This window comes from Sander lucioperca, chromosome 24 (genome assembly GCF_008315115.2).
Source record: "Sander lucioperca isolate FBNREF2018 chromosome 24, SLUC_FBN_1.2, whole genome shotgun sequence".
NCBI classification, from domain to species: domain Eukaryota; kingdom Metazoa; phylum Chordata; class Actinopteri; order Perciformes; family Percidae; genus Sander; species Sander lucioperca.
The window spans coordinates 677,062-699,291 of NC_050196.1; the positions used below are offsets into that span (position 1 = coordinate 677,062).

Here is a 22,230-nt window from a genome sequence, read left to right on the forward strand (position 1 = left end):
GCAATATGTACAATAAATGATGAAGGCGTGGGTCAGGGTTAAGGCAATACGGCATTAAAATACACAATATAGGACATATACATATTTTAAACAGAACATTTATGTATTTATATACAGGTACACAAAGATACTGCAATGTGGAGCCTTGGCCTCCTGGTGTTTGCAAAGTATAATAAGTACAAAGGGTTGTTTGTTGATTTCTATATGAATACTTTGTGACTGGATTGAAAGCGCTCAAATTTAAAGAGGCATTAAAGGGTAACTTCCATTTTTTTTTTTTTCAACCTGGACCCTATTTTTCTATGTTTTTGTGTGACACAAAAACAACAATCTTTGACATTGGTCCAGTTTTAAGCGAGATCGCTGCAGTCAGCAGCGGCGAAACAAGCTACAATGTAAGTTAATAGGGCAATTGTCCAGCTTGTATTTACCTTCACAAAATTGCTGGTTTTGCCGCTGACAGGCTCAGATTAATATTCTAAGTGTCTGACAACATTATGGAAAGGAATTCTACAAAAATAGACCTCTCTGTTAAAGAGTAAGATCCTTTTTTTTAAACATAACATCCGCAAAATTGCATTCGCTAAACCCACCAAACTCCATGTAAATAAACAGTATTTTTAGCATCGTAAAACACACTTCATTCAAAGTCGACAGAAACAAAATAAAACTATGAAAAGACGCTTTGGGTCGTCTTTCCACTTTTCCAACCATCACAAGTCTAGTTTTGGTTCAAATAAACACATAGTTTACAGATTTACATGTGCAAAAATGTTGGCTCTATAGACGCTAAGTATTGTTTTTTTAAATGGAGTCTGGTAGGTTTAGCGCTAGCGACCATGGAGCTGTTTCTGGTTAAACAGAAAGGTCTCAAAGAGGTTTTAAAAAGGTCTATCTCTGTAGGGATCCTTTCCATAATGTTGACAGACACTTAGAATAATAATCTGAGCCTGTCAGCGGCAAAACGAGCACTTTTAGTGGACGGAATTGACGATGCACATTTCCCCCGTAGGGTTACATTGCAGCCCGGTCTGTGACTGCCGGTTACAGCGTTCACGCTAAATACCGGACCAATGTCAGAGGTTGTTGTTCCAGTCAGATACACCCAAAAACATAGGTCAATAGGGTCCAGGTTGAAAAAGACGAAATTACCCTTTAAGGTCACACACCTTCGAAACAAGCGATTTATTTTGTGCTGAGTCTTATGTTCACAGAATCATCAACAGTGAGTGATCAACATGGGGAGAAACTTGGGGATTTAGGGATGTTTTCTCACCATTTAAGATTTTTCTTCTTATAATTGCTTTTGGCTCAATTTTCAAACGTCTAATATGCAAATGATCCAGAATGAATAACTTGAGTCCTAATCTTCAAAAACGAAATGATGTCCCTAAATCAGACAAAAGTGTAGATTTACTGCAATTGTTAACTTGCAAGCTACACGTTTTTAAAGGGGGGGGGGGGGGTTGCGCTAAAGTACTCCCTTCTGCGTAGATGTTCCATTTTTGTCTCTCGTATGCTTCTTACACATCCGTCGAGACAAACTTTGTGATTCAATTCGACGCACGGTAGATGTTTTTACGATGACATTTTGCGTCTAAAATGAAGAGTTTTAGCACATCACGTTGTGAAAAATTGAGCCAAAGTAAGCCAAAGCTTCAAAGTCATAATTAAGACCAGAAAAAACAATTCATTCAATTGATCAATAAGACTTGGTCGGCATTACTAAAGCGTAGACTTTGTTAGCGGTTGATCTCGACTCGTTTTTCCGGTTTTTTTTTGTTTTTTTTTGTTTTTTGTTTTTGGTTGGTACAATGCCGAAAAGTTGCCGTGTGGCGTTCTGCACCTCTAAGAAGTTAAAACATCCCTGATCTTAAGTTTCAAACACTGCCGAATAGACAGAGGGAGCCGCTGTTGTCTCGCAATGGCCGAATATAGGCTAACGTTAATACCACTAACGTCGCTGCTACAGTCCAAACTGTGACAGTTACACGGAATTTATTCATTTAAAGAGTAACTCTCGCCAAAATGCAACCTAGGGTCTTTTTGTGAATGTACCCGAGTCAAACTTTCGTTTAAAAGCATATTTAGGACGGAAGCGTCACTTCGGTCAAATGGCCTTTTGAATGGGAGTGCTAGGGGCACTTTTATGCTAGCCTCAAAATAGCTATTTTTAAAACACTAAGAAGGCTCGACAAAACATGAGACTTTGCTCCAAGTATCACCAGGGGCTCTACACCTTAACGAAAGCGTTGAGAACATAGTTTGTGTACACAGTTTACTAAAAAGAAAGGTTTTGAGCGACTCACTGTAGCTGTTGTTCTTCCGGTCGCCGTCTATCAAGCCAGTCAGAAATAGTCGAGGGAGGAGAGTAAAGATGGAAAGCTCCAAAAGCTTAGTTCCATATAAATGCACGGATAATTCGTTGTTTTGTCGTTAGTGAAACACAATATTGACCTTGTAGTTGAAAAAGGAGCCTCATATAAGAATGACATTTCCTCCTATGGAGTCCGTTTATTCGCATTCTGAGATCGCCTATTTTGGACTAGGAAAATTGCGGATAGCGTAAACAACGACTGCTAACGTGAGTTGCTCAAAACCTTTCTTTTTAGTAAACTCTGGGTACACAAACAATGTTGTCAACGCTTTCGTTCATGTGTAGAGCCCCTGGTGAGACTTGGAGCAAAGTCTCATGTTGTGTCGAGCCTTCTTAGTGTTTTAAAAATAGCGATTTTGAGGCTAGCATAAAAGTGCCCCTAGCACTCCCATTCAAAAGGCCATTTGACCCAAAAACGAAAATACGGTACATCTTAAAAAGTGGCGATTCCGTCCTGAATATGCTTTTAAACGAAAGTTTGACTCGGGTACATTCACAAAAAGACCCTAGGTTGCATTTTGGCGAGAGTTACTCTTTAACATGCATAGACATACTAGTCTTTAATATAGCTTTAAATAAAGAGGGATAACAGCAGACTGTTTGATAACCCTGGGATAACGTTACTGATAACACAGTCAGATACAATCACCTAAGATAAGCTAACGGTTAACGTTAGCTGTCTCTTACCTGGAGACGCAATCAGGTAGCTAACGTTTAACAAAAAATGTGGGGAAACGAGACCTCTGGCCGCTCCGTTGGGTCGTTTGTCTGGCGAACTGAGACGCGAACGCAGCGTTTGTGAATACCAAACTACGACTCCAATCGTTGTGGTCTGTTTTTCTGCTCGTCTTATGTGCAAAAATCTTTGAAAAAAGCGTTCCACAGAAAGTAGAACGTTTCTGTCTTTTTCCCTTTGGTTGCTTCACTAGCCGTGTTTCCAGCCACACGTTTTGATGCAGTGTCGTGTCGACGCAGACAGATACAAGTGGACGAACGAGGGGACCTTTTAAATTTAATTCACGTTCACTGTTTTGGAACGCTGTCGTTCCCAAACCACGGGCCACCGCCGTTGTCGTCTGGCATTCACGTGCGTCTGCATCACCATGGCGAGGTTCTGATACCGTCGTTGTTGTCTTATCATAGTTTGATATGTCGCCATCAGCTAGCACATGAGCACTATTACAACTCATTTGTAGGGTAGACGGCGCGATCCATTTTGGCAAGCAGACTTTCTTTGCAAAATGTTAGCTTGAATGTCGTGCGGTTCAGTGCGAAAATGAATCGAAACACCTTCAAATGTCTCACACCTATCCGATACACCAACATGATCGCAAAACAGCACGTGACGCCGTTATTCACAGGTTTTTAGTCGCTTTAAAAGCCCGTTGGATGGAAACACACTTTCACCGGCAAGAACGTTTTTAGGAAACTTCAGATAAGTGGATGGAAACATACGCTACGAGCTGACTATCTTTTTTTGGTATTTTGCTTGAAATCGTCAAGTCTGTTGCTACTTTTGCAGCTTCTAAAATCAGCTGAAACCTACTTATACTAGGAGAATTGTTAGTTTGAATAAAACTGATAACTGGCGACACAAAACCAAATCAGATTTCATAGATGAAGCGACGCACAGTTTTGAGGCGTTGTCATTTTTTTTCACTCTAAGTGCTAAATCATCTTTATTTTTTACTTTTTTTTTTTTTTTTTTTAAATAAACAGACAATCAAAAACAGGTCCATTAAAAGGTACTTGTGAAATCTTTCCCCCATTTTTTCTTCCTCGTTTTAAATACACAATAGCTGCCTATAATTTTTTTTTTTTTTTTTTTTACTTCTGTGTTTTTTTCCACTGCCGGGACGATTCGTGCGGCGCAAGAATGCCGATTAAATAATGAAACCGCAAAGACAGAAGCAGGAAAAGAGGAAGAGGACGGAAATGTGACTTAAGGCTCCACTCTTGCATCTCAGTATCTTACCGCGAGTCTGATTAACATTCCTGGTCTTCAATCGCCAGCTTTATGCTGCGTTCCAGACACAATTTTTAGCCCGTAAGTTACGACTTCAAGTCATGACTCACGACTTGGTAGCGTTCCAGGAAAAGTCACCACAAACCCTTCAAGCTAGCGTTAGCTAGCGGCTACCTAACATTGACGTTAGCTAACGCTAGCTGATACTAGCGATTTCTAGTCGGCGACATATTTTGGGCTTCATTTAATAAACATAACCTGTAGTAGTACACAATCGTATGTGTATTGTTTGGATTACAATGTGCGGAATTATTTTACGTTGCCTATTTATTTCTATTTCTCACCGTTAACCACCGGCGTCTGTACAGCATCAACAGGGATCACCGTTGTTGTTTATGTGTGTGTGTGACATCAAAAACTGTAACTGGGAGTACAACGATCTGGTACCAGTTCACGAGTAGTAGGTTACAGGTTTGACTGCCGTTCCAGGGCACTTTCACGGGTAGAAGGTTGTGAAAACACGAGTTACGGGTTGCCTGGAACGCAGCATTAGTTTCATGTTCAGATCTAAAAAAAATAAAAACAAAATGTTGAGGCAGAGAGTGAGTCTGCTCAGCTTTGACTCTCAGTCTAGGCCTATTAAAAAGCAAAATCTTATTAAAAATCTAAGATTATTATTAAATTCATCTAAATAAGACACGGTAGCGAGCTTATGATCCAATAACTGGACAAATCTAGAATATACAGAGTGCTAAAACCATCCTAATTTTGCTATCAAAACTCTTTTTTTGTAACAAAATTCTTTTCTCTTCACTATGCTTTGGCAAACACTTTCAAGAAATAGTGCAAACATGATCTCACAAATTGGCTCTGAAGAAGTTGAGGAAAGGGCACGTTTGGTTTATATCAAATATCAAATTTCCACCGCACATTTCTTTTTTTTTTCAGAAAATATTCCCAGTGGAAATGTTTTAAGGTATAAACAGACTGAGCCTTCTGTCAGTTTAAGGCACCAAGGTCTATATTTCTTTCTTTCTTTCACCCTACAACAGGAAAACAACAAGACGGAAATATTAAAGAAAAGACAAATATAGAACTGGCTCAGTGATTTAAAAAAGAATCTCTGACTGAATGCTTTAAAAAAGATACATACAAGAGGCACTAACAAGCAGCTGTTTTCATGGCATCATCTTTAAATCTTAAAAAGCCGCCTGTTAGGGGGACGATGCTGTGATTTCGTTGTGCGTTTTCCTTTTCTTTTTCTTTTTATATATACGTACACAGTCTGCAAAAGCAAATCTCCCTCACTGGGACAGCAAAAGAGTTCAAAAATGAACGCCAGCGAGATGCAATTTTCAAAAGGACAAAAACAGCAAAAACAAGTAGATATATATTTTATCCTTCCAAGCGCCTAAAATAGAATAGAATATTGTGGGTTTTTTTGTGCGTTGCAGACAGCGGAGCGTTGACGGGAAGTTAGGTCTTTCTTTTTTTTTTTAAACTTTCATTCAGGGGGTCAAACATTCAGGTCTCCTCCGCCGTGTGGGAGACAGTGGCGTAGCCTACGTGATACGCAGGTATACGCCGCATACCCGCCGATTCCGTTCCAGTCCGTGGGAGAGAATCCCTACGTTTTTTGTTTTTTTTGCCGTAGCAACGGCAAGCATGCGCTGTCCTCCAGGCTCGTTAAATCCAACTCACGCTATTCATGTTTCGAGACCGAATAACTTCTGCATGCACGCAGACTAACCTTCATCTGTTGGAGCCACACGTTTCTCCTGTATGCTCATGTTTATGGTCTCATTTGTATTAATCACACTGATACTCTAGGTGGTGGGCGTGTTCAGTGGGGTATATTTGTTTGCTTCACCTGTTCACCTGGTTTTTGGGGCTTTGGCAGAGAGAGGGGGCCTGGGAGCGAAACACTTTCTGTCGAACGCACTCACGCACTTACTCGCATCACAAAGTAGCCAACGATGGAACTGCAACATCTGACAACCTTCTGGCCCAGAAAAATATTTTCCCATAGACTTTGCATGGCGAAAGAAACTTCGGTAACACTTTACTTGAAGGTATCTACATAAGAGTGACATGATACTGTCATGAACACATGACACTATCATGACACAGTCATGACACATGAACCCTAACCCTAACCATAACTTGTCATGACAAAAACCAAATTACTAAAAGAAGCGTTATGTCATAAACGTTTATGACTTGTTTATAATGTTTATGACACGTTCGTGACAGTGTCATGTCACTCTTATGTAGATACCTTCAAGTAAAGTGTGACCGAAACATCTTCCAGCGGATCATTTTTTTTGGGGGGGTACATCAACTTACCAAACGCTTAAATGGTCCGTCTTTAAACCGTTATGCTTTAAACATTTTAACATGCACTTATAGCCGAATCCAGGATGATTTAACCAGGCATGATGAACACACATAATGAACGCGAGCAGATCCGCGCCCGTGTCGCCCTGCCCTGCCCGCTAATATGGCGGTTCTCCTGAGTTCCCGTAGCTGTAAAAAAAAAATGGATATAACGGCTGCAGTTCATCATGTGTATTATCTGTGATACATCCGAGCGCTGTACGCTGTGAAGCGTCTCTGTTCACAAACTACCGGGGCTACCGCTAACGTTAGTAAGCTAGCTAACATCTAGCTAGTAACACAACAAAATGATTACATCCCCTGCTGCCTTTTTTCTAATTTTTGGGACAATTTTTTCAAGTATCTTGTCGCCTTTTTTCAAGTTTTTTTTTTTTTTAGACAATTTTTGGTCGCCTTTTTATGATTTTTTCCCCCAAAGTTTTGGCCGCTTTTTCCAACATTTGTCACCTTTTGCCGCTTTTTTCGAAGGGTTTTTTCCGAGGTTTTTGTCGCTTAAAAAAAAGTTACGCCCTTACCTAAACATCTCCTTTAACGCATAACTCTGCATGAATTAAAAACTACGGTTGGTGAGCGCTGTAGTTGCAGTTTTAGGCGTTGTCTGAAGTGTTTTTTTGTACAGTATGTGTTTTACAAGAGATAAGGCTTCAACAATGAGGACTGCAGGGTTCAACGTTAAGGTTGTTTTTTTGTTTGTTTTTTTCACTTGTCTGCTCGGCAAGTGAAAAAAAATTCGACTTGCCCGACTTGCCTTGGTTTTAAAAATAGAAACGTGAAAAGTGTCGAAAAAAAAGTATGGGAAAAAAAAAACACACACACATTGAAAGTAGAGCCAAATGTCGAAGAAATTGTAAAAAAAAAAAAATTAAATTTAAATAAAAAATAAAATGTTTGCAAAAAAACTTCCAAGGCGCCAACTCAATTCTTGATCGGCCAACGGCGCATTCAGCAAGCATTCTCCGAGGGTGCCTGGGTGGGAATAGTGGTAGAGCGTGCGCCCATATATATATATATATATATATATATATATATATATATGGGTCCTCGACACAGCAGCCGCAGGTTCGATTCCGACCTGCTGTCATTCCCCCTCTCTCTCCCCTTTCTTTTTTTTGTTTTCTTTTTAAACAAAAAACGGGGGAAAGAGAATGATAACGTCATTTATGATACGATGACGCCCGAACGGGCAAATGGGTTGTTATAGTTACTTGCCCGATATGGCGTTTTGCTTGCCCCAGACCATCGGGCAACCCTTAATGTTGAACCCTGGGGCTAAAGATACAGAACAGAGCAGAGCAGCGCAGCGCTTGATTGGCTGACGATGAGTGATGACTGCAGCCAAACTTTCATCTATCAACGTGGTGGAAGAAAACTGACTTTTACCACCGGTTAAAAAAATGTCTCCAACTCCATCTTGATTGCTCGTAACAAATTTTTTTTTTTTGGTACAATCCAACCAGCTCCAAAGAGGGATTTCATATGGGAACATACGTTTTCCTTTTCTTCTCTTCCTCACAGACCGGCCGTTCCTGAACCATACACTTCAAGCTTCCATCGTTGTTTCCGAATAAGAGGGAAAAAAAGAGAAACAGGAGAGCGGCGTCCTGTTGAGTCTCCTCGTCCTTTCCTCGGGAAAATGTCTGTTCGTCAGTCTGATCCACTTTTGTGTTTAGAGACAGGAGTCCTTTTGCTTCCTTTAAACTGTCGTTTCAGTCCCAGTAGGGGATCCCGCAGCGGCTGGTTCCTATTTGCTCTCTGAGTAGTATGCGGTTCCATTGGGGAGCGAGGAGAAGGGGAAACTGCCGTTCCCGTCGACTGGACAGCTGTTGATCTATGAAACGACATAAAGAATGAATTATAAATGTTGTTTGAAGTTTGGAGTTTGGAGTTAATAAACCCAATTTTTTATAATCGCAAATACCCGGGGGAATTTGGAGACCAATCAATCAACCAATTAAGTTGAATTTGAGTCAAAACTTTCGGATAATATGTAAAAGAAATGCTAGTCTCGCACTGCCAGACCTTCCTCCACAGCGCTGCGACGGTGCCTCTGCAAAATAGCCTTGGGAAGGAACTTGATTTGGTGGAACGTGTGTACGTAGGGAGGCGAGCTCTGGAAACAAAATGGCTGTCGAGTGTGTGATGAGAATTTGACTTTAAGATAAATGTAATTTGTCCGTTCTAGCTTCGAATCGACCAGAGTTTAGAATTAGAGCTAGTCAATATGGACTATGACTAGCTATGACTATGAATTTGGGCGGTTTTGTGCGTGTTTGGCTTGCAAAACATAATCTTTATCTAGCAACGCTGCCTTATTTTACTTATCCTACATTTCCCATGAACACCGTGTCGTGACGTGTCGCACCGTCAGCTACTACGTAGCGTGTGCCGTGTGGCGAGCGTTACTGCGCAGCCTCAAACTGAGCTTGACGACATAGATGTGACGTGAGCAACCTGTCTGAAAGTTGGAAGTCTTCTGGTAGCTGTGCCAAGAGAAATCTCAATCATTCCCAATCTAGCAGAGACGGAGAGCGTAGGTATATGTAAGGAGATAACATAGACACAGGCTAATTATTGATCACTAAAATGATAGTTAACATTAGTAATTCAACTTAAACAGCTAATGGAAGTCCAAACTGCCTGCGAGCTTCTCCTGTACTATACGGTAATTCCTCTACTATGAGACAGCAAGTCGCGTTGTCATGACACAATCGTTAGCTTTACCTATTTTTATAAAGACGCCATGTTGGCTAGTGATCAAAAAAGTGAATTTAAAGCCCCGACTATGACGCGACTAACCACCCCTACCTCCTCCCTACGCGGCCCACAGAGTTCTTATACAACGGCCGTGATTGTGGTGCACACAGCTAAAAAATACGTTGAGTGCTTACGAATTACGGAGCATTACTTTACTTAACGTTTTGTACCAATGGTTCACGAGAACAGCCTGGAAAATTGTAGGATTTACAGGGAATGTGCTACAACAACGAAAACAATTTAATCGGCACTTCATCTTAAAAAATGAGGGGTCTTCAAACTTGAAAGATTTACCTGCGTCTGTTCACTGAACAGCAGGCCGTTCGGGTCGAGACCAGCCGTCATTTGGCAGGACAGCGCTGCCTCATCAGGATCAGGGACGGCCGTCCCCCCCGGCACGGATCCACCTCCGGGGAGACCCTGATAGAAGCAGGCGGGCTTGGAAGGAATCTGGTTGCTGGCGTGGTTCAGTCTCTGGCAGGAGGGCGTCTGACTGAGGTTCACTCTGTTTACAGGCACGGAGGCGGGGGCATTTCTGAACATACAACTGCTTGAAGGCGCAAGAGGCGGCAGCGGCTCCATGGCCTGCTGAATGGGAAACGGTACATTTGAAGTCTCTGGCGTTCTGAACATTGGTCTGCTGTTGGCGGCGTTCTGGGCCACGGCGACCCCGGGAAGAGGATTCCTTTGAAATCCTGACGTTTGGCTGAGGCAGGCGCCCATTTGTTGGTGTCCGCTTGAGATCAGCTGCTGATCCAGCAGCCAAGACTGTCTCTGGTTGTCATTGTTTTGTGTCTGAAGTGCAAAGTGGCCCTGTAGGCAGCTTGACAAGGAAGGATCGGCAGCAAAACCTGGCTCATTTGAAATATTTTGGGCGTAGGTTGCTACAAAGCTGTCGGCTTGGTTTGAGTTGGGGACAGAGGAGTTCCACTGGTCTCCCTGGAAGCTGAACATGGGATTTAACTGTCTTTTTCTCAGTTGGTTCTGTGTTGTAGCCGCCACCGAGGGGTTGAAGGTAACTGGAGCGCCAGTGTTGCCTGTGGTTCCCAGTTGAAGACCAACAGAAGTGGGGAGCGTTTGTTGTGAAGCGATCTGCTGAAGGGTTGGACTGTTTAAACCAGAACTCAACTGAGGAAAATCCATGTGAGTCAGTTTCATCATCCCCACGACTGGAGTCGGTTGTCCGGCTACCAACTGCCCTCCATTTGGTATCAGCTGGCTCTGGGGATCCAGAGGCCAGCCGAAGTTCTGCCCCACAGCCTGGTCAGGAATCTGGTTCTGGAGGTCCAATGTGGAAAGGCAGGCTGGTATTTCATCCAGCTGATCTGGCAGCTTGAATCCGCCCTCCCTCTGGAGCTGCTCCTCTACGTACGACAGGATGTCGTTGCTGAGAATGTGGTCCAGGTCTTCGTTCATCTCGCAGCTGTTGTTGCTTATCTTCAACAGGGTGCTCTCCCAGCTCTTGAGCTCTTCAGGCCCCACATCCACGGTGTCGCAGAGGTCGTTGTCCAAGAGGATCTGCTGCAGGGTCTCCATCATGTCCTGAACGGTGTCCTCGGACTTCACCAGGCTTCCCGAGGCAGGTTTGGGTGTCGTGAGCTGCCAGACATCTCCATGAACGCTGACTGTGGCGTGGGTGTCCTTGAAAGCGGCGTCGTTGAGGGAGTTGAGGGTGTCGTTGTGCTCACAGTAGATGGATTGGTCCTGACTCAGCATGCAGCCGAGGATGGAGTCGGGGCTGACGGTGCAGTTGTCTAACTTCCTCTGCTTGGGGGCGGAGCAGGGGTCGGGGATGTCGACGGTGGGAGCCATGTCGTAAAGCAACGCTTCTCCAGTGGCAAAGTTGAACGGCAACTGCAGCCGACGGAGGCGTAGCTGCTCTTCCCCATCTTCATTTCTGTGGCGAAAAAACAAGAGTGGGTTGCTGCTCCTAATGTAAAACATTACAAAGACATACTCCAAGTTCTCAGAGAGACTTACGTCAAAACTTTCTGCCGGACCATGATAAAGTCTGGTTTCCCCTCTTTAAAGACCAACCTGGCGCTGGCCTGGACCCAGACCCACTTCCTCGATTTGCTCAGAAGCCGGAAGACGGTGAAGCCGCTATCTCCGGTTTTCATCACTGGATACAACACAGAAAGAGTCAGATATATCTATCAATATATATATCCAAACATACATCAACATATACAGTAATAGACCTAGAAGAGTGGAAGTGGAAGAGACCATTTTAAGGTCATCCATCTTCGCATATAAGATCAGTCTATAACATTTTTTTGTCATTTCCCCTCCGTCTCTCTGACTGGACCGGCAAATCAATGGAGAAACCCTACCAGGGATGCACCGAATCCAGGATTCAGCTCGGCCGAATATTGGGCTTTTTGACGGGGTTGGATTTCTGCTGAACCTTAGAATATTTTTCCACCAAACCGAACCCTACACTTGCACTATGCGCTACGCTGGTCGACGTAATGACGGTGCCGTTGATTACGGGAAGGTGTGAGAAAGTGTAAATGGAACTCGTGAGCAGAAAAAGTGTAGTTTGGCAGTACTTTCAGTCAAAAGAAGGCCATTCAAGTCCAGCTACATGTTCAATTTGCAATGCCGATTTGTCTCGTGGTGGCGAGGACCCTAAACTATACACAACATCACCGCTGTTACAACATCTGGTATGAAACATCCGAAAGAATACGAGTTGGGCATGAAGGAATCTACAGACAGCAGGCAAAATGCAGCAACTTCAGGTATGGCAAAGGAAGGACAGTCACAGCTAAAAACTGGGAGGAGGATCCGGTATTCGGTTCCGGATTGGGCAGAATCTTAACCAGTGGATTCGGTATTCGGCCGAACCCCAAAAATCTGGATTCGGTGCATCCCTAAACCCTACCTATGTTATGGAACTTAAAAATAGAAACATCGGACAGTTTCTACCTCTCTTGAGGTGGCAGGAGGGAAAATAAGTCATCCTCAACATTTCTTGCGTTCTTGTTTCAGCATGATGGAGAGCAACAAGATACAAAACAGGATATAAAAATGTGAGAGAAGAAAATGTTGGAAAGAGTGCCAAAAATGTCTGAAAAACTGCCAAAAAACCCTGTCAAAAACAAAGAAAACAGGATGTTCCTATCTAACTCTCATGTTTCTCCAAATGATGATCAGATTGTTACACATTCTGTTATTAAACGGCTTAAAGTATATAGCTGCTGTGAATGGAACATGACCCCCGCACCTCCCTCTCTAGATTTGGGCTGAGCCCCTGCTGTTTTCAACGTCTGGCTCCGCCCCTGCTGTTTACTAAGTCAGTGACTTTAAATCAAACTTAAGAGGCGACTTACTTCTTACGTGGTTTTCGGCGCAGTGCATCATGTCTGCGGCGTGGATGAAGTGGTAGCCTGAACCTTTCATACACAGCTCCACTTCGCTGTAACCCAGAACCACCTTCCCTCTGCAGAAAGAAAATGTTAAATTAAATTCAAATAAAAAAAATATTTCAATTAAAGATCACGGGGATCTGTTTCCAGACGCTGCACTCTTGTCGATTTTTGGTGGGTTTAGGGTCATTTTGTTTTTGAGGAAAGAGGTTATTCAAATATAATTTAGCAAATGCAAAAAAATGGGAATTGTTTTAAAGATTTCAAAGTATTTTGTTAGTTGTCTGGCCTTTTTCGTATGCTGGTTGTCTGAATACTTGATTACATAACAATAGGTTTAATAAATGAATTCTTAGTGTTTTAAAGTTATAGACATATAAAATACTAAATAAATCTGTTTTGTTCGACTTATAATTCTTCTTTCTTTTGATGGCCAATACCAATATACATGTGTATTTAGTTCTGTTTTTGTCTGCTTGTCAGAACATTATATTGATACCAAACTAGGTGTTGACATTTTGCGTTGCTCTGGTTGGTTGTAGCGCTATCCTATTGCGTGCAGAGGGAATTTGAAAGACAACCGTTTATCCCGCCCCTCGGATTGAGCCCTGCCAATGGTGAGTTCACAGACCCAACATCTTGATGTGGGGCTGGCTTGTCAGGCTAAATAAATGAATTATTGCCTAGCTGATTTAGTTTCACAGATCTGAGTAGTGGACAACCGGAGTGCGTGTGCGTCTACCTGGTGTCTATGCCCAAGGGCGTGAAGTCCAGCTTGTGTTTGGTCTGGAAGAGGAGCGTCTTGGTGCGGATCTCCAGGATGGATGGCGGCTGCATTGGCGTGGCGATGGAGAACAGGGCGAGCTGCGGGGGAATCAACGTCCCGTCCTCGGACACGCGGTGCTGACCGTGGACGAACTTCAGGCAGCCGTGGAAGTTCAGGGCCTGCAGAGAAAAACGCACAACTCACAGTCGAAACATTTTGGTCCGGCTAAGTTTTACTCATACTTTCTAATGATCAGCTGCAGGATAAAGGGCCAATCCACACTGGGAACGATTACCAAGGGTGTAACTTTGGATTCAACATTGGGGGGCGGGGTTGAGATCTCCAACTATCTAGGGAGGTCCCAGGACATGTCTGTATGTATTGAGAAAAGCGAGAAAAATATCGGAAAAAAATTGTAGAAAATTATTTGGAAAATACGACAAAAATCTCGGGGGAAAAAACCCTGAAAAAAGAGACAAAAACGTTGATAAAAGTGCGAAAAACGTTGAAACCCTGACAGCCAATCGCAATCAATCTGACAACATGGCACAGCGGAGAGAGAGACACTAGCTAAGTTTCCATCCACTTGTCAATCGAATTATCTGAAGTTCGGTAAAAAAACTCATCCGAATAAAGCTGGTGAAAGTGTGTTTCCATCCAACGGCTTTAAAGCGAATAAAAACCTGTGCATAATGACGTCACATGCTGTTTTGCGATCAAATTGGTATATCGAATTGATTTTAGACATCTTAAGGTGTTTCCATTCATTTTAACACTGAATCGCACAACATTCAAGCTAACTTTTGCGAACAAAGTTTTGCCAGACAAAATGGATCATGCCATCTACCAACAAATGATCAATATTGCACAAGTTGTAATAGTGCTTATGTGCCAGCTGATAGCGACATATCAAGCTATAATAAGAAAACAACGACGCTATCAACACATTGCTATGATGATGCAGATGCACGTAAATGCCCGACGACAACGGAGGCGGACTGTGGTGTGGGAACGACAGCGCTCCAAACAGTTCTGGGAGATCGTGGTTCAGAGACACTTCACGGAAACCCTTTGGTTGAAGCATTTTCGGATGACCAAGACAACATTTGACCTGTTGTGTAATTTGTTTGGCCCGTCCTTTTCCCCAGATGTCGCAAGCTATCGCCCTCCGGTTCCAACCGAGAAGCGTATCGCCATTGCGCTTTACAAACTGGCTCCATGCGCAGAGTACAGAGTGGTAGGCGAAACGTTTGGAGTCAGCAAAACCACCGTGCACCGGTGTGTTTACACCGTGTGCAATGCCATACGAACGAGGATGATGCGAAGGTATATCTACCTACCTGGAGTGGATGAGGCGCATGATATCTCGCTGCGTAACTCCAGAGCGCACCTTGTGCCACAGGTGTATTGCGCAATAGACGGGACTCACGTCCCGATTAGACCCCTGCTGAAGGCTGCAGGGATTTAGTCAATAGAAAGGGCTGGCCATCAATCATACTACAGGCTGTGGTAGACGATCATTGCATCATAAGGGACATTTGTGTCGGCACTCCCGGTAGTGCGTCTCCTTGTTCGTCCACTTCCATCTGTCTTTGTTGACACCCGCCATGTGTGCAAACAGAGCAGAAATACTGGGCGGAAATGAACTAAAACTTCTTCTTCTTTGTTTTGTGGCGGGTTGCAACCATAAAATGACCTAAAACTTAATCGCAATTCATTATTTATTCGGCAAATAACGTTTCCATCAGCGTTTATCGCATAAGCCAAATATATCGATCAAGATAAAATCCGATGAGACGGAACGTATTTCATTTGAGTCGATATTCATGAAATTCAATCGAATTTTACTGTTTCCATAAGGCATTTTTCATTCGATATCACTTAATTCGGATAAAAACGTGTGGATGGAAACATAGCTACTGACAGCCAATCAAAATCTATCTGAGTTCACAACATGACGCGACGGAGAGAGAGACACTGACAGCCAATCAAAATCCATCTGAGTTTACAAAAACAAAAAGTTGCGTGGTCGACGGGAAGACCACACGAGGGTTAAAGATGTGTAGTATTTTACCAGGAAGCCGGAGGAGTTGTCGAGCAGGCAGCGGAAGCGGCAGCTGAAGTTTCTCTCCAGGAAGGAGGAGTTCTCTGGCGGCATGGCCTGCGGGTCGTAGGTCATCACGTTGCTGCTGATCTCCGCCGAGCTCTGCTCACCTGCAGGAGCAATAATCAAAACATTCACCATCCACCAGTAGTCTCATCTCATGTTGATAATCTGTGCTGCGGTCATACTTTCTGGCTTGTTGCAGATGCATTTGAACTAGAACAAGATGGAGAGAGCATGTCACCCCCAGTTTTAGCTCCTAGCGTGTTTTTATGCCAGGATCAGACTACAAAATTTGTTTGTCTTCCACGTCAGTCAGTATGTCAGATGCAGTGCGTGTGTGCGTGTTTGGGTGTAAACTTATTTCATTCTTTGTTTTTATTTTTCAGTCTTTGTGTTCTACTAAAACACTAAAAAGCTGCAGTCATGTTGCGTATTTACAGCATTTTTCCGGAGGATGAGTTGCTCCGCATCGTCTCCGCCTTTACACCTAAGAGATTAAGTGTGTTGCTCCGGTGTAGCACACACTCATATGTTGCGGTGTACGTGAGGAGCAGACTTACTGGGACTCACTGCGGTGCCATCTTTGTGGACGGTGTTTGGGTTGAGAGAGAAGTGGAGCTGCCGTCTGAAGAGAGCTCGGTCGTCTGTGTGGATCAACTCAAACACGCTCTGATGGACGACATCCGACTAAAAACAGAGAAACAAATCATCTTTCCTCTGTTACATGAATTTAAAGGGGGTCCAACCCTATGTTCCCACAGCCCAATGGTCCCACAGCCCTATGTTCCCACATTTCTAAGATTTTTCTTAAAATTAGGCCCTATGTTCCCACAGCCCAATGTTCCCACATTTCTAAGATTTTTCTTAAAATTAGGCCCTATGTTAGGGTTAGGGTTACATTCCATCTGTAGTCCATTGCTACTGGATAATAGGTTGGGTGTAATTGGCTACCAAATTGGGAGAAAGGGGGATAAAATCTCATACAAATGTATGAAAAAGGAAATGTGGGAACCTAGGGCCTAATTTAGGAAAAAAATCTTAGAAATGTGGGAACATAGGGCTGTGGGAACATAGGCACGCTCCCAATTAAAGGTCCCATATCATGCTCAATTTTCAGCTTTATACTTTTCTACTAGAACATGTTTACATGCTTCAATATCCAAAAAACCCAATATTTTTATCAAACTGTCCTTCTCAATATACCTGTTTTCACCCTCTGCTCGTTTAGAATGTTCTGGGTATCGTTACCAATACCATGACTTTGATACCGGTTCCTAAACAGTACAAAGCATGCTGCGTGCTTATTGGCTCACTGACGCTGGTGAGATTTACTCATTAGGGATTGATAATGGGTATTGAATGACGAGGCATTTTTCCGATACGCGATACTTTAGAGGCAATTCGCTCGGCGCCTAAAAGAATTCGGTACCCAGCCCTACATTTAGGACGGATAAATAATGTGCGATTCATTCGCGATTTATCGCAAGTTAGCTGTGGACAATCATGCGATTAACTGCGATTCAATATTTCAATCGATTGACAGCCCTGAGTGACAGTATTTATAGTAGTTATAGTAGTACAAGTATTAGACACTATTTCTGTTTCTGCAGTAGTAAAAGAGAAAGGAAAAAAAAAAAAAAAAACTCTGACTTCGGGGTGTCTTTGAACTCAGCAAAGCCTGCCGTAGTCTGCGGCCATTTTTCAGCACCGTTGACAAAGGAAGGTTTAGTCGTGAGTAAGAGAAAGAAAGCCGAGAGGCGGCATTCATCCACCCGACTCGGTGTGTCAGGGCAGAGAGCGTTGTTCACACCGTGTGTGTGTGTGTATGTGTGTGTGTGCATGTGTGTGTGTACACATCATCGCTCTTGAATGCACCCTGCCAGTACAAACATTAAATAGGGGCTGGAGCTCGCCAACAAAACGCTCCTCAGACCTTAGGGCGGAGCTTGAGGAGAGCCGCAGTTCTATTCCTACTATTATAGGCTTAAGGGCAGCACCTAAGCCATTTTGGGCATCACCTAAACCGAATGGATGTAAAAATCAGTGTGAGCATCTAAACAAACTAAATGACTTTTCTCAGATCAAATGATTGTACTCTATCCCCAGTTGCACTTCTTTAGCAAGTTTTGTCTTCAAGCTTTTTGAGTGTAATTTATTTATTATCTGCTCTAGCTTTTCCGACATTTAGAAAAGGTTAGGCCTCCTGCACACTGGCTGCGTGGCGTGAGCGTGTCGGCTGCGTGGCGTGTCCGTTTTTATTTCTGCACGTCTCACCCGAAAACACGTGCATGCTAGAAATAGGACCGACGCCTATTTTCCACGCGACACGCAAGCGTGTTGGAAGCGTTTCCAGGCAACATAGAACACGAAAAGATGTTTATATGTCATTTTGACACAAATACATTTAAGAAATGACATGTTGATGTTTGAAAGTCTCGAGGTTTTGACATAAATGCAGATATAAATGTAATTTAAAAAAATAATAATAAATAATTATCGATTTTCAAATATTGCACCTGTCAATACAGAACGGAATATTCTGTAGCCGATTTTGCCGTCAAGACTGCCGACGTTGTCTTTGCTGTAATCACATCAGTATATATTTATGTTTAACATTTCATTTTATCAATGGGAAACATCCATGTGTACAGACGAGGCTAGCGGCAGCAGCAGCGCCGCGTCAAGACACGTTTCTGGTGTGCAAAGATATAGAAAACGCCACGCAGCCGTCACGCAACTGACACGCAACAGAAATGCCACGCTCACGCCACGTAGCCAGCGTGCTGGAGGCCTTAGGATTGGGGTCTATATGCTCAGGTGCTGCCGTAAATTGCGCCAGATGTCCTTCATTTCATGCTCGGCATGTGGCTGTTTGCCAGAAGACACATTTAGTTTCAAAAGAAGCTGGAGGCAGCAAAAAACACCACTGGCTAAACTATTTAAAAATGGTTTTCACGTCACCTTTTGGTATCGCCTCAGCTTGCTTGGAACCTCCACGGAGGTGATACTTAAAAAAGTACCTGTTAGCAGGTACCAGGGACTTTTTTTTTATAATGGAAAACCAAAAAAGGCGAGTAGAGTCCAGGCGAGTCGAGCAGGTACCATGTAGTGGAAAAACGCCATTTGTGTTGGCGTTCTAAACTCCGGTGGATTTGTGAGGACTATGGTTAACTGCTCCTCAGATCTCTGCAGGGTAAATCCAGACAGCTAGCTAGACTATCTGTCCAATCTGAGTTTTCTGTTGCACAACTAAAACTACAAAGACAAGTTCCTTCCTGAGACCTATTTTGCAGAGGCACCGCGGCTCTGTCCAGGACTTAGCGCCGCCCAAGACGATTGTGATTGGTCTAAAGAAATGCCAACAAACCAGAGCATGTTTCTCTCCCATCCCCGAATGCTGTGTGGACTAGCCAGACCCTCCTCCGCAGCGCTGTGGAAGAGGAAGGTCTGGCAAAGCGAGACTACATTACTCTACTAATATTGATTGATCAGCTCCCGCGTCACGTATTACCTGGTGGAAGCCGAGGAAGTCCTGGATGGTGGGCGATGTGTAGAAGACGTATCCTTCAGCCGTCACCACCAACACAAAGCCGTTCAGCGCCTGGACACCAGAATAAAAAAACTTGAATCGGAGCTTTGCGTTGCTTTTTTTCCACCCTTAAACACTAAACGAGCAGCATCTCCGTGGCGTTACCTGAAGCAGCAGGTCTCCCTCGGTGAATCGGACTCCGTCGATGGACGTCACCTCGCCGGAGGGGGCAAGGGAGGAAGAGGAAGAGGAGGCGGAGGTTGCGGGGTGCGGAGTCTGGACGTTTTCCCCGAACATTAGGCTCCGCTCGCTGGTCCAGCTGGAGCCGTTCTGGCCTTTCTTCATGGTGGCTGGAAGGGAAGATAGAAAAACCTGTCAGTTTATGTTTAATTTATTTTTTAGGGCCTATTTTGATAGGACAGCTGAAGACGTGAAAGGGGAGGGGGGGGGGGATTTTATATTCAATCCAACGTTCAATTTGTTCAATAAAAGAACGTGGGAAATGATTTCCCTTCATTTGTTTTAAACTCGACAAGCAGTTTGTCGTGGTTTAAGCAGAATGCTGAACACAGCGGAAACTGAGAACACTTTAATATCTGGTTATTTATCGCAGGTTATATCGCCATATTCAACGTTATCGCATATTTCCCCCATATAGTGCAGCCCTAGTGTAGTTGATTTCTGTTGTGCATTGTTGTGTTTTTATTTTTAAAGAACACACATTTCTGAGACAAACAGCAGAAGTAACCAACTTTTACTTTTCTCCATCCAGTGTTCAAATCTGGCCCTATGTTCCCACAACCCTATGTTCCCACAGCTCTATGTTCCCACAACCCTATGGTCCCACAGCCCTATGTTCCCACAACCCTATGGTCCCACAACCCTATGGTCCCACAGCTCTATGTTCCCACAGCCCTATGTTCCCACAACCCTATGGTCCCACAGCCTTATGTTCCCACAGCCCTATGTTCCCACAACCCTATGGTCCCACAGCTCTATGTTCCCACAGCCCTATGTTCCCACAACCCTATGGTCCCACAGCCCTATGTTCCCACAGCTCTATGTTCCCACAGCCCAATGGTCCCACAGCCCTATGTTCCCACAGCCCTATGTTCCCACAGCCCAATGGTCCCACAGCCCTATGTTCCCACAGCCCTATGTTCCCACAGCCCTATGTTCCCACAGCCCAATGGTCCCACAGCCCAGTGGTCCCACAGCTTAGAAATGTGGGAACTGTGGGAACATAGGCACACTCCCTCAAATCTCACACAGAGTGGTGCAACATTCCTAGAAATAGAGTTTCTAGATAGGCCTGTAATCGCCGTTTCTTTGTTTAACCTCAGGCAGAACTAAAAAGTATTTTTAAAGTGCAGTTGTCTGTGGTTAGATATGCCAAATTGTAATTATTTAAGTGATGATTTGTTAGACTACACCTTTTTATTATTATTTCAATTGTTAGTTGTTGGCACTTGACCCAAAATAGGTTTATAGCAATAAAAATGACAAGGGCGGGGGGGACGGCATCATGACAATAAAGAGGCGTTGTTTACTTCATAGGCTGCTGTGTGTTTGTGTTACTACATGACCTCAGTCACATGACAGTGATTATATAACCAAAAGATGTATCATGGGATTCATTCAAAACTGAGACAATCATATTGTTCATCGCAATAATTTCTGAGTAAGGCAACATTTGAAATTGTTACAGCTCTATTTCTGGATGATGGAAAAAAAAAAAAAACCCAGCAGATTGTGTTTATAAGATAATTTCTCAAAAAAAAAAAAAAAGAAATGTATCTGTTAAAGGGGAAGTGAGTAAAAAGGCGAAAGAGGAACATCATTGTCTCTTTCTATCAGGGTGGAGATGCCTGCCGTTTCCTGTCGTCTTACAACACTGTCACTCAACTCTTCCTCCTCTTCCTCCGCTGGCACTTATCCAGCCATTTCTCATCAGCGGCAGAGAAAACAAGAGAAAAATAACCTTAAAATATCCTCTCTGAGAGGAAGCAGGGTGGAGGAAACTGGGATGGATGGAGTGATGGAGGAGGGAAAGAAGGACAATGTGCAGTTTGATTTATGGAGCGAAATTATTGGCAGAAAACAGAAAAATATACTTATTATATACTATTACAGGGCGTTTAATGAACTCTTTTTGATCACTAGCCAACATGGCTAGTAGTAGATGTTACTAGCCAATCAGATTTCTCACTAGACATGTTTGTTTGATTGTTTTCCTAACTGTATGACTTAGTTAGTTAGCACACCACACACACATACACATACACACACACACACACACACACACACACACACACACACATATATAGACAGACACACACACAGACAGATAGACACACACACACATATACAGACAGACACACACAAACACACACACACATACACAGACAGACAGACAGACACACAGACACACACACACACACAGACACACACACCACACACATACACACAGACAGACACAAACACACACACACACACACACACAGACAGACACACACACACAAACACACACACATACACACAGACACACACACAGACAGACACACACACGCACACACACACACACACACACACACACACACACACACACACATACACACACACACATATACAGACAGACACACACACAGACAGACACACACACACACACACACACACACACATATACACACACACACATATATAGACAGACACACACACACACATATACACGCCCCCCCTCCCCCCCCTCCACACACACACACACACACACACACATATACACGCCCCCCCTCCACACACACACACACACACATATACACGCCCCCCCTCCACACACACACACACACACATACACGCCCCCCCTCCACACACACACACACACACACACACACACACACACAGTGCATAAGGCTGGCTCAGCCCTGTCTTTGTTAAAAAAAAAAAAAAAACTCCAGGGCAAATGA

General features: G+C 43.6%; 1 protein-coding gene across 1 annotated transcript in view; it reads right to left on the reverse strand.

Annotated features, from left to right (window-relative positions):
• Nucleotides 1-8,168: 8,168 nt before the first annotated feature.
• The window catches only part of ahr2 (aryl hydrocarbon receptor 2), an 83,671-nt gene continuing 69,609 nt past the window's right edge, over nt 8,169-22,230 (reverse strand). The window contains exons 3-11 of the mRNA XM_031304757.2: nt 19,433-19,617; nt 19,250-19,339; nt 16,299-16,425; nt 15,706-15,845; nt 13,608-13,810; nt 12,830-12,939; nt 11,475-11,616; nt 9,789-11,391; nt 8,169-8,568 (exon numbers count right to left, since the gene is read on the reverse strand). Of these exons, the coding sequence (XP_031160617.1) occupies nt 8,482-8,568; nt 9,789-11,391; nt 11,475-11,616; nt 12,830-12,939; nt 13,608-13,810; nt 15,706-15,845; nt 16,299-16,425; nt 19,250-19,339; nt 19,433-19,617 (2,687 nt within the window). The 3' untranslated portion in view covers nt 8,169-8,481. The remainder of the gene's footprint in view (nt 8,569-9,788; nt 11,392-11,474; nt 11,617-12,829; nt 12,940-13,607; nt 13,811-15,705; nt 15,846-16,298; nt 16,426-19,249; nt 19,340-19,432; nt 19,618-22,230) is intronic.